Source organism: Cyprinodon tularosa, unplaced genomic scaffold (assembly GCF_016077235.1).
Source record: "Cyprinodon tularosa strain WSP-4 unplaced genomic scaffold, ASM1607723v1 ctg196, whole genome shotgun sequence".
NCBI classification, from domain to species: Eukaryota; Metazoa; Chordata; class Actinopteri; order Cyprinodontiformes; family Cyprinodontidae; genus Cyprinodon; species Cyprinodon tularosa.
In genome coordinates, this window is record NW_024038715.1 from 528,589 (window position 1) to 543,882 (window position 15,294).

Below are 15,294 nucleotides of genomic sequence, written 5' to 3' on the forward strand. Positions count from 1 at the left end.
ATGAACGAGGTTAAGCTCTTGATGAAAAACCTACACACATCTAACATCGCAGTTTAAACTAATCATTTATGGTTCTGCTTGGTATACACCTTAAATTGGGTTGAGCAGTTATTTATCTATATTTACACAGAAGACTCCTAGATGACTAGGAAGGTCCTAACTTTACCTTCTTCTCCATAATACACACAAAATAACTCTTAAAAAAAAAAAAAAAAAAAGAGCATGAATTCTTCATTTGTCATCTTATTTATGTAAATTCCTTTACTGTCCCAAAATGAGAAATTCGCTCTCAGCATTTGACCTATCCCCTTGGGGAATAGTGGGCTGCCATTGTGTGGCGCCCAGGGAGCAGTGTGGCGTTAAGGGTTTTGCTCAGGAACCAAGAGTGAAGGCTGTGGGGGTCAAACCGGGTATTTGCAACCTTCAGAGCACAAGCGCAATACTGTAATCCACTAGGCCAACACTCCCAAGATATTCGTAAATTCATGTGATTGTTTTGTTGTGTCAGTTTATGGTTTATATACAGTGCTAACAGTAAAAAGGAAGCTACTGTACCCAAAGAGAACTCTGAAATTCCATGTAGAATGGCTGAGTCAGGATTTCAAACCAAAACCATCTTTCTGTTTGAAAATTGTGATAAAAGCATCAATAAAGGATATTACCCATTTTAATATCCTCTTCAATTTCCCTTCGATTTTTAGCCATTACTTGAAATTTTGCAAAACAATAAGAAACAACTGTGACCAGAGGAGCCACTAAATAAATGACTCTTTAGTTGATATTAGGGCAAAAAAAAGTATATCTAATTGTACATCTAATGCAGCTTTACAGAAGATTCCTGAAAAAATGAAGCTTCCCCCAGAAACAAAAGGAGATCACAGACCAGGTTGAGCAGTGTGAGCACACTCCTGCCCTGTTTCCTGTAAAAATTTAATCTTTTGAAGATCCCAGATTAGTTTTCCCCATGAGAGCCAGTTGGGGATGCAGTGGTGGTACTTGTGATTTCTTGGGCATGTGTTTTATGCACCAACCTGCATAGCAGATCAAAGTCAACCCGTGCAACAAGATGGGGGATGATAGGACACATGAAAGTAACACTCAACCGTGTGTAGTGTGTAAAGATCAGAGCCCAGTAGGAAGGCGGGAGTGCCAACATAAACAAATCAAACGCACCTACGTTTTAGAGTTTGTGTAGTGAAATATACCCACATGTTGGGGCCTCTTAAAGGCACTAATGCAACAGATGTGGACATTTCAGGGTAACGTTTCAGATACACAATATAGCATGATGTGAAAGGAGATTTAAATAAAAAGGTTTCTGCATATATTTACATTCCTTAAATTGCTGCAAAAGGAAAACAATGTAATCTTTGATTTATTTATTTTAGATGAACCGTTTTCAGATTTATGGCAATCATCACAGCTTCAAACAATCTGCTATTTAGTCAAAATATGGATACATTAGTCCCTTTTCAGTGTGGGTCTCTAGTGGGTAGTAGTTTTAAAAAACGTTTTGTATTGTATTTCTTTCCTGCTCCAGAGCGTCCTTCCGTGTCATATTCTGATGACCCTCTGCTTCCTGCAAGACGCATGGAGACAGTCCTGCCACGAGCCTCACCGCCAGCCACTGAACAAGCTCACAGCTCCTGCTCTTTATACATCCATCAATCCACTTTTGAACAGTTCCTGGCTTTTTTTCTCAACCCATTCTTCTCCTAAAAACAGTTTCCCTTTATTTTTGTCATTCTTTAGTTTTATATTATCGTCTATTTCTTCTTTTCTTGCCACCACTCGCCTGCAACACCCACTTCTCCTTACCGCTTCCTTCTGTCTACACCTCTGTTCTCCTCTGCATCCATTCTTCGCTCCTCTTTGTCGGCCCAGGTCACAAGAGGGTCTGTCAGACATTTCCTGTGCAAGTTGCAGATTTAGGCCACACCTTGTGAGGGGATTTCAGAAAGGGCTGTAACTAACACCTTGTAGTAAACGTGATGAAATACTACCTGCATTATAAACATAGCATTTACAGTGGCTACATTGAGCTCTTTTGAAAATGTTTCTTATTCCTGCTCAACCTGCAGTTTTGCATGATGGAAAAAAAATTGTTGTAAAAATAACAAGGGGGTAAAGCAGCAAATACAGCAGTGGTTAGATTGGTATATCTAGAAAAGAAACAAGAATCTTAACTTTTATCATTATTATAAAGAAACATAACTGTCAAATAGCTGAAAACCCCTCTCTGCCAAAATGCTTAATTGTTGAGCAACAGAAACCAGTGCATGATTGTGAAATGAAAGGATTAATACTTTGTTTTCCAAACTTTTTTGTAATAAACTTCTAAAAATGTAAATGTGATTCCTCTGAGTTGAGGTGTGTCTACCATGCTAAAAGGTGAACCATTGTTACGAAGGTTTTCTTTCAGGACTGCATCATATTTGGCTCCATATTTCTGCTGCATTTCAGAATGAATGGTATGATCAGATTCATTTCTAGTGCTTGCAACCTCAGTGCAACTTCATCTTACCAGAAAACATTCTTCCTCATATTTTCTCTGTTCCCTAAACTTCACAGTAAACTTTGCTAAGCTGAGCTGTGGATCCATGCAGTTTACCCCAAGGTACTTTTGGCCTTTTGACTGCTTTTAAGCCTAAAAATTTCATTCATAATTATAATAATTGAACTTTACTGATCTTACATTTGAGAAATTTACCTCTTCCTTTTACCCATCCCCTTTGGGGCAGGGGGCTGTCATTGTGTGGTGCCCAGGGAGCAATCAGGGGTTAAGGGTTTTGCTCAGGAACCAAGAGTGGAGGCTGTGAGGATCCTTCTCAGAGCACAAGTGCACTGCTCTAACCCGCTAGGCCAACACTCCCCCAATTATTTAAATTTAAATTGAGAATAAATTATATTAATGTGGACCATACCTACTAATTAACAGACTTCTGGAGGGAAATGCTTATACATGCCAAAACTTTTATTTGCAACCTGCTGTTGATGTCAAGCATGCAATCAGAGTTAAAGTTTTGTTTTATAACAATATGCTAATGCTAGTGTGGATTTTAACTAACATAGGTGTGGTGACTCTAGTGAAGTGTTTACATGTAATACTTTTAAACATTTTCACTTGACAATGTGAATATTCCTTTGTTTGGACAACGTCTCTGTTATACGTGAGCGCCTTGTGTTTGAGAGTTGGCATAGTCCCACATGTTCCACAGGCCCGTGTGTCATTGACTTGGCCTCACTTCTCCTTAGATCCGAGGTCACCAAAGTGTGTTTGTACACACGTGCCGGCAGCAATAACATACCTTTGCTGTGAATCTGTGCACACTGCCCCTCTGGTCTTCTTCCAGTCCAGGTCAGAGGCAGGAAGAGCGCCAAGAGAAAGGGAGGAAGCAGAAGCCGCTCTTTCTGGCTGCAGGTACTAACTCTGAGCCTTGACCTTTAACTTCAGCCTAAATCTTTTTGACAAAACACAGCTCTGCAATTACAACTCCAACTCTCTAACCATAGGAATACTGGATATTTTAAGGAGGGCATTGGAAATAAGTAAAATAAAAAAAGCAAATTCCAGGGTTTATAATTAAATCTTTATTATCTGACAACATCTGTTTTTGTTCCATCATCACATTTACAGAAATGTTAAGGAAAGTTGTATGAATTGATTTATTTTGTTCTCCCAATCAACCATTTTCCTTTCCTTTATCAAACAAAGCTGGTGGGGTACAGCCTTAAAGAACACATTATAGACATGAGTCCTGCCCAAATCCAATGTCATCTATGGGAAAGGGTGCGAGGAGGAGCATCAAAAATGCTCGTTTTCACACCTGAGAGATTCTAACCACTTGATTCCATCATCATGTGAAAGTTGTTGATTAATAGTCTTGATGTTTTTGGGCAGAACTCATGACTTTGGAGGGTGACTAATTTTCTTTTACTCCTACTGGAAATGTTTCACCAGTTCCAGAAGAATAACCTACTGCCGTATTTGGAAGGCCCCAGTTTGGTTTCAATGGCTGGGTTGGGCTCAGGGCGAGGTCTAGAGTGGTAGGGGTTCTCTGGGAGAGGCCTCGAGGTTGCCACTTTGGTAACCTTATAAAAACAAACAAAACAAAAAAAACATTACAGGATTTGGAAGACGATGCAGATGCAATCCCGACCTCATGCAGTCTACTATTAACAATTGGCCTCAGTCTGTTATCGGTATCAAGGTTTCAACCATTTAATACTTATAAAACAAAACACTTTGGGGTAAGAAGATCCCTGCAAGGTACTCCCTGATTAACACTGCATCCAGCTCTGCTCCACAGTGAACACAGCACCAAATACACCACCATTGCTATCAATGAGAGAATTGAGCTTGCACCACCTTCCGGATAGTGAACCAGCAAAATTCGACATGATTTTACCTTCACCGGATGCCAAAGGAGGACTGCAGTAAATATACAGATAAGATATAGATCCAAAAAGATACTGAACGTTCACAGAGTCCAGATGTAAGATGGCTAGCTTTCCTCAAAGACCTCTCTATGTATATACATTTGTAAATCTGTGTGTATATTAGCCATTGGTTACATTAGATACATTACAAGGCTTTATGTAAACTATTAAGATAATCAAAACATTAAAGCCCAATCCCAGTACACCCCAAGCCCTACTTTATAGCTATACTCCTACATTTTGCAACTTCCCAGGAGGGAAGTGGTGTCCCAATAAATTTAAAATTTGGTTTGATAAAAATAAATTATCTCTTAATTTGGACAAAACAAAGTTTATCATATTTGGAAGAAAGAATTCTGAGATTAATGGAAACATTTCAATTGATAATAAAGAAATCAAAAAAGTGAAGGAAATAAAGTTTCTTGGTGTGATTTTAGACCACAAGATCTGCTGGAAACCACATGTAAGCTACCGTATGTGAAAAATAAGCTTGCCAAATGCTGTGCTATTCTTAGCAGGGCGAATCATATATTGAACCCAAAATCACTAAAAATGCTTTATTTTTCATTGTTTTTGCCATATTTGATTTACTGTGTTGAAGTTTGGGGCAACATCTATAAGAGCACATTACAATCCATATGCACACTACAAAAAAGAGCAATAAGAATAATATGCAAAGTAGGATTTAGAGAGCACACCAATCGATTATTTATACAGCTATATGCATTAAAATTCACAGACCTGGTAAAATTCAAGACAGCGCAAGTAATATATAAAGTAAAAAACAAACTAGTGGCTAAAAATATAAATGAATTGTTTCAAGAACGAGATGAAAAATATAATTTTAGAGGAGATGCAGTATTCAGAACGAAGACGGTACGAACAGCGATGAAAAGAACGACTATATCAAGTAGTGGAGTGAAGTTATGGAATAGTCTACAGCCGTGTTTAAAGCAGAGTGTGAACTAGGGCTGCAACTAATGATTATTTTAAAAATCGATGAATCGGCCGATTATTTTTTCGATTAATCGATGAATCTGACAAAAAAAAATTTTTTATATTAACCTCTTTATTCCAAAATAAAAATAAATAAAAAATAAAAAAATAAAATAAATATTTTAGACAGAACAAACAAGCACACAAGTACAGGTTGCTCATTAACTGTACTGGTGCAATATGAAAAATAAATGTTTGTGTTAAAACTACGCAAACTGCATGAGAAATGTAGCTGTACATCCACAAAATATAGGCTACTTTGTTTCATAAAGCGCAAAAAGAGACAGGCATTTTTGTTTTTTAAAGCCCCTAAGGGGTTCAAACAATAGCCCCCCCCCATTTCAACAAATGAGTTTTTTTTAGACTAGAAGAGTTCTGCCTTTTAAGACAGGAAAGTATAGCAGTTAAAGTTGCTGCTTGAGAAAATACTTAACCATAGAGATAAAAATAGCCCTGTGATTCAAATTATAAATTGTATTTGGAATAAAAATGAGAGAACTAGGGGTGGTAAAAAACACATCCTCCAAAGACAGATATTTACATGGAAATGTGGCAAATATAATTAATTGACATATCACTGATCTTGCTGGATTTTATTCTGCTTTACTTCCATAAATTGCAGGATCTTCTTTTCTTTATCTTAGCCAGAAGATTTAAACTTTAAAAGCCTTGCCCTCATAATTTGCAAGTTAATTTATTTATAAAGAAAATATAAACGCTGCTTAAACTAATTCAAATGAAATTAAAAGTAAAATAAGTAGCCAACCTTATCACTGTCTGTAACCTACTAACAAGGTAAGGAAAGCATCAGATGAGCTACCTGAGAAACTAACGTAACGTTTCCCCACTTTAAAATGAAACAAACATGGTTACTCATCCTGCTGATCAGCTCTCTTCACTGCCATTGAAGGCTCCAACGTGTTTTCTTTTCAGGTGCTGCGTCATAACAGTGGTGCTTCCGTGCCATGTTCATCTGTTTTTACAAAAGTTGCATGTTACGACTTTTTTCACTTTACAAAGCGCAGGCTATTTTAATTATTGTGATCAATTTGCACCGGCGCCGTCAATCCCGGCGCATGCGCGCTTCATTTGCAGTCTGGACGCTGAGGGTAAACTCCTCACTAATATCCTGCGGCTCTGACTGCCCTGTGAGAGGGATTCCTGTGGGAGAGGGAGAAATGGATTGGGATGGGGGAGGCGCCCCACGGCAGGCAAAAGCCGCCAGTGACACCGTAAAAAGTCGCCAGATTTGTCGCTAGTCGCTTTTTTGAAAAATAGTCGCTGGAGGGGTCTGAAAAGTCGCTGAGTTGGCAACACTGCAACTGCGGCGCTGACTCGCTCCGCCATATTTTTTTTTTCTTCCCCCGGATGACGGCGGCGGCGGATGACGCATTAATCGCGCGACACAACTAATCGATGATTAAATTCGTTGCCAACGCTTTTAAAAGTAGATTTTTATCGATTTTATCGATTCGTTGTTGCAGCCCTAGTGTGAACATAAATTTGTTTAAGAGAAGGTACAAAAAATTACTTTTGGATAAATATGTAGAAGAGGAAAGATAAAAAACAGGTAGATTAATATGGAAGAGTGAATGTAACTAGTTAAATGAGCAACTTAGGTCTCTTGAATCATTAGGGATGGGAAACTTAAAAGTCTATACTTCGTCCCATTCCTTTTCGAACAATTAATTATGGTTTATGTATTCATTGTGTTGTGTTGTATTTACACATCTTATATAGTTTTGTTGTTCGAATAAACTGAACTGAACTGAACTGGTGTCCCAATTCCTCTTTACAGATAGTGGTATGATTTTAGCCCTAAAAAATAGAGGAATTTCAGACGCTGTAAAGCAGGTGAAGGGCTTTTTTTGTTTGTTTTTATTTTTGAAAGCCAAACAAAGCTGTTGGCATCATGCTCTGGGTTCACCTGATTCTACAGGACAACAGAGGTTAGGAGAGATTGTGTTTTGGATTTCAGACAAGACAGGAGGAAAATGGTGCAAGAGTACTGTCAGAAAGAGCACCAGAAGTCACTTCCATCTCTGGAGTAATCTCTCCCTACCTGCGGGGAGAGGCTACATCTATCAGGGAGCTAGAGGGGAGAGGCTACAGCTGACCGGAGCTAGCTATTGAACCCAACTGTGCAGAACCCAAGGAGCGCAGTGGGAGATTGTATAAGTCTGCTGGAGAGACAGAATACTGAAGAAAGGGGAGAAGGAAACCAGCTGGCTGTGAGAAGGACAGCAGTACATCAGAGAAGCTTGCCAGGTAGACAGAGATAGGAGAGTCAATGGCTAGCCAGAGCTAGCCTATAGAGGCTGAAGTAGAATCAGCGCAGCCTGCCAGGCACACAGCCCCTGAGAGGGGAAGAGAAGCCATCAGCTGGTCAGTGTCTGTACTGCAGGTAGGAGATGAAACAATCCTTCTAGGGCTAAATAAAAATAGCTTTTTTAAAGCCAACTAAAACCTCTTAAGCATGGAGCGCCGTTTCATTCAAAATTAAATAAATACTTATTTCAAGATTTGTTTATTTACTTAGATTTATTAATTAGATAATTTACTTATTTCATAATGTAGTATTATTTTGTGACACTTATTATTGTACACTTTATTTTGTAATGCTACTTTACGCATTCATTATTTTTTAACTCCATTCTTCATTTAAAGCTCCTTATTTCCTGTTCTATACTGAAATGAGGGCCTGGAGTTTTAGCTGTCAGGCGGCGCTGTTAAGATCAACTCAAGAGTAGGACAAGAACTAGTTTTCACTATATCGAACAGCAGAACAAAATAAGAACTGATGCCCATTTTTTGGCAGCATTTTGCAGAATGCTTCTGATCTTTCTAGATTTATTCAACTGACTTACAATGTCTGATAACAGAACTATCAAAGACTTATTAAAAGAATAATATTGCTTTTCTGTATCTGATCTCTAACAGAAATGGGACCCTATGCTACTTCCAGGAGAGTTCACTTTTTCGGCTTTGGATTTATACATAAATATAGTCTTTTCTGGGGTTCATTTTTTAAACTTTTGGTATATAGTGAATAATCTAAAGAAAGAAATACCTAAAATGCAGATAAAAGCGGTGTAGTCATATTTTGCTGGACTGTTCTGAGCATGCACAATGATGATGTTAGACAAGCAGTTTAAATGAAGAGAATGTAAAAAGTATCCAATTATCTCAGAAAAGTATTAATTTTCTTTAATATGTATTTAAGAATTTGTGGGTGATTTAAGGATAAAAGTACTTTTAGTACCATAATTAAATTATGTATGGCAACCAGGATGAACATCTGCTTGCACATAGGGGTTGGCAATATATAGAATATACTCGATGTATCCCGGGTTTTCCCACGTGCAATAGTTAAAATGTCTATCCCAACCATCGAGTATAAATTCCCATGACGACATTAAGCGGTCAGCACCTATTTCATTGAGAGACACACTTTGAATGCATCATAAACACCTCCTCCCAACAGGATTATTTTCTGCACAGCACCAACGCACACTTCAGCAAACAAATTATGGCGACAGCAGGTGTTTCAGCTAAGCAATATATGGCAGTGGTTTCGGAGTTTGCTCCTAAAGTCATCCGCTGCAGAATGAAGAATGTTGTAAACCCTGCATGTCAGTGTCTCCCCGCACATCAATTAAAACGATAAATAAATCAGCTGTGAAGCCGATGAGAGAAAAAGGAAGAGCTGGAAATCACAGGCGCTATTTATCACGTTATTTCAATGTTTTTTAGTTGCTCTAATACCTGTGATGTGGTCTTGTTCAGAGGTTTTGCAGGTGTTTTCTAAAATTGGCAATATTCTCAATTGTATAACTTTTTGAGCTTCTTTAAAGTTCCCAGAACGTAAAGGTCAATGCAAATAGTTTTGAGATGCTCTAATAAGGTTCTAATTTTTGAACAGTATTTCAATTTCAGTAGATCAATTTCTTTTTTCATCCTGCACAAATTCAGTATGCACAAACAAAACAAAAGAGCGCTTTGTTATTTTACATTTTATTAAGCATTCTGTGTTTTTGCTTTGTTCCCTGTTTGGTTGCTGGTATCTTGTTAAAGGTCTAATACTGACACAGAAGGACATAATGTGGCAGTGTTATTTGTGTAAAGCTTTAAACTGGTTAAAAATGCAAAGCAGATGCACTTCGCCCATCATAACCAACGCTGCCCGACAGACCTCTACCTCCTTAATTGAATATGAAAACATGAAATAAAAGCTTCAAATGAAAAACTTAAAAGAATAAAAGTCACTGAATACGTAAATTAGCTTTACAAAATAAGTGTCACAAAATAATACTTCATTATGGAAAGAATTAATACATAACGTAATTAATTAATCTCTAGTCTGAAAATCTAATAATACCTGATAAAGATAAAATTAAAAAAAGATTACGAAGCCCTAGCTGCCTCAATTACAGGGGGTTTTGGTAGTTGGTGAGGGCTAGTGGCTGTAGGCAGGGGATGTATTGCAATGAACCAAAATAAGCAACACGCATCATTTTTTTCTGCATTCAGTGTACTTGCCCACTACAGAAAATATCTGGAGGCCCCAAAACAAAATGTGTGGCAGTTTAAACCCTTTTTTAAAATCCATAGGAGGAGCTTTAATCTGACTTCCTGTGAGCTTCACACTTCAGCAGGGCTAAGATGCAGTATAAATAAGGAGGCTTCAGAAGTTTGCAGCACAGCCGGATGCGGTGTAATTAGAGGTTAATGAAGCACACTGAGTCCTAATCAACCTTCCCCTCAACAGAGAAAGTCCGTGGAAAATCTCTGCTGTTTAACAAATGAGAGATAAAACACTAACACTTTGTTAAGATTATTTAACTGATGATGCTTGAGTCTGTGAAACCCTGATAATACCTGCATGTTGTGAGTCAGAACTAATGTTTTCCCAAGTAGTTTATCCAATTGGGACAGTTCCCCCATCAGAATAAAAATTAATCTTTATTATAGGGCTGGGCGATATAGAAAAAAAGCTTATCGATAAAAAAAAATGCATATTGATCGATATCGATAATTATTGAAAAGATTTGAAACCATATTTTATGTGCAGCTCTGCCTGGACTTTTTATAATATTCCTAAATGATTTAATTTTAATAAAAAACACAAACACAGACTTCGAATTAAATCTTTATTTAACCAACTTTTTTAACCATAACAGAATTGTTTTAAAGAAAAATAACTTAAGAGACCTGAGTTATGTTATTAAATACTGACAAAGAATAAACTAAAGTGACCAAAATAAATATAACAAATAAATAAATGCCCCCCCACCGCCGCCCCCGTTTCCTGCTTTAACCTGAGTTATTACTTTGAAGTTTCTGGGCCCTCAGCATTTTTATCTCAATTGTTAGAACTACGTGGGAAACTGCCCAGAACTGAAAATATATATATATTTTCCGAAGATTCCTCGGAGGAGAGCCGCGTCGGGGCCTACACAGCTCGTACTCCTGCGGCTGTGAGCGGCTGAGATGATAAAAAAAGTTGGTTTCGTTATCAGACTGGTTTTCACTGGTTCCCGACACATTTTCCAGATGACTGTGGTTTGTTTTTGGTCCGAGTTGCCATGACCGAAATACTGCCAGACTGCCGAACTACAAAAACGCTTCTTTGAAACAATTTCCTCCGCCTCTCCTTGCTGCATCTTCATGTGCTCTGTGTTGTGGTTTGAGAGGGCGGCGCTTGGTGACGGCATGCCTGGGTCCGCGATTGTGATTGGTTGGGAGGAAGCAGTGACTAGCATAAACCTACATGCTAGGCTACAATGAGAAGGAAGGAAAACTGCTTTTCTTTTTTATCGAACTTTTATCGACCCTCTTTTTTTCTATTGCGCCACACGTCTATCGATCGATATATATCGTTATTGAATTATCGCCCAGCCCTACTTTATTATGCATTTGGCAAAGATTTGGGAATGGAATGAGAGCGGTGTCCTTGATCTAAGAACAAAGTGTAATATTTTGATAAGGCTGGAGCCATGGATGTCTTCTCATCTGCAAACGTCTAACGATGTAATGATGTGGCATACTGGAGTTGTATAAAATGCTTCTTTAACTGTGAATCGAGACATTAACGAGATGTGAGCCCGGTTGGTAAAAGCTGCCTTCTGTAACTTTAAGAAAATGCTAAGAAAGTGCAACTTTTCTGGACTGAGTAAGATTACAATTTATGTCAAAATTTGTTGTCCTGTCTCATGTTTATTTAATACATATACACTAGATAGAGAGAGCTTTAAGGTGAAAACACAGAGCTTTTCATAACAACTTGGAAAAAAAGGGCAAATATTCCAATAACATCACTATTAAGGTGCCTATGAGTACAGTTTAAATTCTCTTTAATAAAATCCCAGAGAAAGCACCAAAATGATGATTCATAGAGTAAGAGTGTTCACCTTAGATAGATCCCCCAGTTGAGGTCTCTCCCAGCCTAGTTTCTCAAGGACACAGCTGTCAAAGGCTTGCTGCTGTTTGCGGCAGTGACGGAGTTCTGCCAGGTTGGTGTAATCCAAGCAGGTCCAGTACTCCGTAAAGGACTCAGCACAGTTTCCCTTGATTTGTCTGAAATACAGAACAACAAACAATTATGCTTCGATCAATGGCTATACAGTATACGGTTCACAATATCAGTGCACCTTAGCAGTGAATAGCTACATCTGAAAACATGCACAAATAAGCCCCTTAAATATTCATCCAGATTTTAGAACAAGCTGTTTTATACAATGGAAAGACGATTAAATATCCATACAAGTCTCAGAAATGCAGAAGTCATTAAAGGCATAACCAAAAATCTAAAGATGGTGAATTAGTTTTTATAAAACTCCTGTATCTTTCCTGCCGAGGAGGCCTGAGGCTTCTTTTCATTATCAACATGAAAAACCTCTTTCAGCACCATAGTTATAGAAATATAGGTCTGCTTTCAAAATGAAAGCTTGCTACTGTGTAAACACAATTTTAACTTTGCCTTTTCAACAAGTCAATTTGTCCAAAAAATATGTAAAAAAAAAAAAAAGAAAAAAAGAAAAGAAATCCACACCACCGAGTATTCTAGGTTAGATTACTGAGATATCTCAATAGTTAGTAGATGTTTCAACAAACTACAAATTTGCATTTGTCTGACGATTGCATGAAAATTCACACCTGGCTAATGTTTCATCCAATTCAGATCATTCATGTTAAAATATTGTGAGTCTCAGTCTAGTCTTGTTTTTATAAAACCTGCTTACCTATATCAAGCCTACATTTCCTATATTTTACTTAAAACCTCATCAGCCCCACTTTGCTCGTCTTTCAACGCTAGTTTCCAGTTACAAACCTCTACATCTCATGATAAACAGAAAACCCTATTAGCAAAACAGGACAAAAAAAATTGAACTCTTAAAATTTTTAAGTGTCTATCTAACGGCTTCATAGCTCATAGGAACAAATAGCTAGCAGCAACATTTGCAACTCAAACCCACATTTGCTTTCCGCATGTCCATCACTGAGTAAGAAGCACACAAAGTCTGAAACCTCTTATGACCAGAGTTCCTCATGGACTTTTTAAGTCTGCACTCTGTTGGCACCAGCATTTAGCCACATCTTTATTCACTCTCTGAACATATGACTTAACTTTTACAGATGACAGCAGGCGAGGAAAATAAGGAATCTGAAAACACAGTTGTTCTGCATAATCAGCAGAGTATTACATTCTTTCATGAGAACTTTTCTTCTTGAAACCAAAGCAAATCATTGCAATTACTCTCTGCAGCCAATGAGAAAGACTGTTTTAGAAGTGTAGAATGCTTAATTATTTAACCTTAAATATTTGCCATAAAGTTAAGAAACCAGCCAGTCAGGTAATCTCTGTGCATGGTTTCTATTCCTTTAAATGTCAACTTTCACTGAGGCTATTACATAACAGAGCTCAAGCAATTATGATATGCTTTTTTAGCCAATGCTTCTGTTCTTATGTACTAGACGTTAGGAACAAAATGCTCAAAAACTGAAGTTACCTGAAAAAGTTCAGTGCACATTCATTGACTCTCCTCCCCTCTTCTAAACACTTCCTTGGATCCTTCTCCTCCCAGCGACAGAGCATAAACTCCTTGTTTGGTTTGTCACACTGGGAGCCATAATGGTGGGCAGCAGCTTTCAGAACTGCAGATGACACGTTTACCTAAAGCAAAGAACAATGACAAAACATAATTGTGAAAAGAAAATAAAAATCTAGCAATTATGCAGAAAATACTAACTTTTCTTAGGATGTTTGTCCAACACTATATTTGCCACAGGAAAGACAGTTATGAGCAGAGCTGCAACCATTTAACCATGTTTTGAAATTAAGAGACCATGTGCAACCAGTCTGCTAAGATTTGATTTCTTCTTTTTTGTTTTATTTTGGGTTTTTTTTTTTTTTTTTTTTTACATCGCAACCTTGTTTAATAATAAATAACTATATTAGATAAAAGACTGATGAAATGACAGGAAAACGTGGTCTTAGGAAGACTTTTCAACAACAATCTTCAATTTTTTTAATTTTGTTTATCAGTTTTTATAGTGGTTGCTGGATTAATATAGACGTAGAACATAGCAGATGAAACAATATTATTGTGCTGTAATAAGAGATATCCATCTATAAATGTCTTTTGAAAGTTGTGATTTCTTGGGTTTTTTTTTTTTTTCATCAGTTACTTGATGAAATGTGATTTATCTAACTAGGATTATTATATGAAGAAAAATGTCTGTCATTTAAAAAGTTGAAAAATACAGAATTTTTTTTCTTGACATCTTTTTTATCCCAACCCATATACATAACTGGAAATAAATTCAAAAAAAGTGTCTTCATACATAGTATCACCCTTTATCTTTTAAGATGCTCTAGATTAAATTCAATTCAATAATACTTTATCAATTTGAAATTTATGGGAAATAACATATTTCCACTATTACACATTAGTAGAGCAGTGATAACTATATATATAGATTCATTAAGTACCTTTCAGTCTTAGTGAAGGCTCAGGTAAACGCATAAAGATCATGCTAAATATGAGACATTGCAAATGGAAATTATATGTTATAAATAATACTGATACAAATATTTTTCAGCCACAGTAGTCAATTAACAGCGCAATAGATTTGCCTGAGAAACAAAATTGTTTTAAAGATTTTATACTAGAACAGGTGCTTTATTATTTAACTAACTAAATTTATCTTTAAAAGCTTATAAAGTAAATAAAGCTCCAAGGATGACTAGATGAGATCCTTGAGTTTGTAATGATCTAAACTACTGAAAGTAATGACCTGAAGTTCAAGGACACGTTCTGTCTCAAAACAAAACCACCCAAATGGCGAACCCAGCAAAACAAACTTTTAAGATTGGTTGTTATGAAGATTTAGACATTATCTATAAAGTAAAATTTTGAATATGACCAGTTTACAGTGCAACAAGCAAGTTTAGAAAGACAAGTTTAGTTATTTTATGTCTACTGGACGTGCACGCAGTATATTATTTATGCATATTCTATCTAACAATCCTCGTGATTGATTTTCACCGTTGTGAACACTTCAATGAGACAGCTTTAGCGGCTAGCCGGTTAGCTTGCTAGTTGGCTAGCATACCTTCTCTTAGCACTAACAGCCACTGCTCACCTCATCCACCTTTAGCTCCTGCGGCGCAGGGACTTCCAGCGTTGTTGGCATTGCGAACTGCTTGTTTTCTCAAACAAGCGACGAAAATCAATCACCGCTGAGAAAAAAACATCCAACGTCCTCTCGTTTGTTTCAGGGACGAGACAGACGAGGCAAACCGAGAAGGTCAGGTACGTCGTCTGGGGCGTACTGATGACGCAATTACGCACGGAC

General features: G+C 37.3%; 1 protein-coding gene across 1 annotated transcript; it reads right to left on the reverse strand.

Annotated features, from left to right (window-relative positions):
• Positions 1 to 3,568: 3,568 nt before the first annotated feature.
• ndufa8 (NADH:ubiquinone oxidoreductase subunit A8) lies at positions 3,569 to 15,273 on the reverse strand. The gene is made up of 4 exons (XM_038283676.1): positions 15,082 to 15,273; positions 13,446 to 13,609; positions 11,847 to 12,012; positions 3,569 to 4,092 (listed from the first exon to the last, which is right to left on the reverse strand). The coding sequence occupies exons 1-4, from the start codon at positions 15,130 to 15,132 to the stop codon at positions 3,955 to 3,957; spliced, it is 519 nt and encodes a 172-aa protein (XP_038139604.1). The 5' UTR covers positions 15,133 to 15,273; the 3' UTR covers positions 3,569 to 3,954.
• Positions 15,274 to 15,294: the final 21 nt, after the last annotated feature.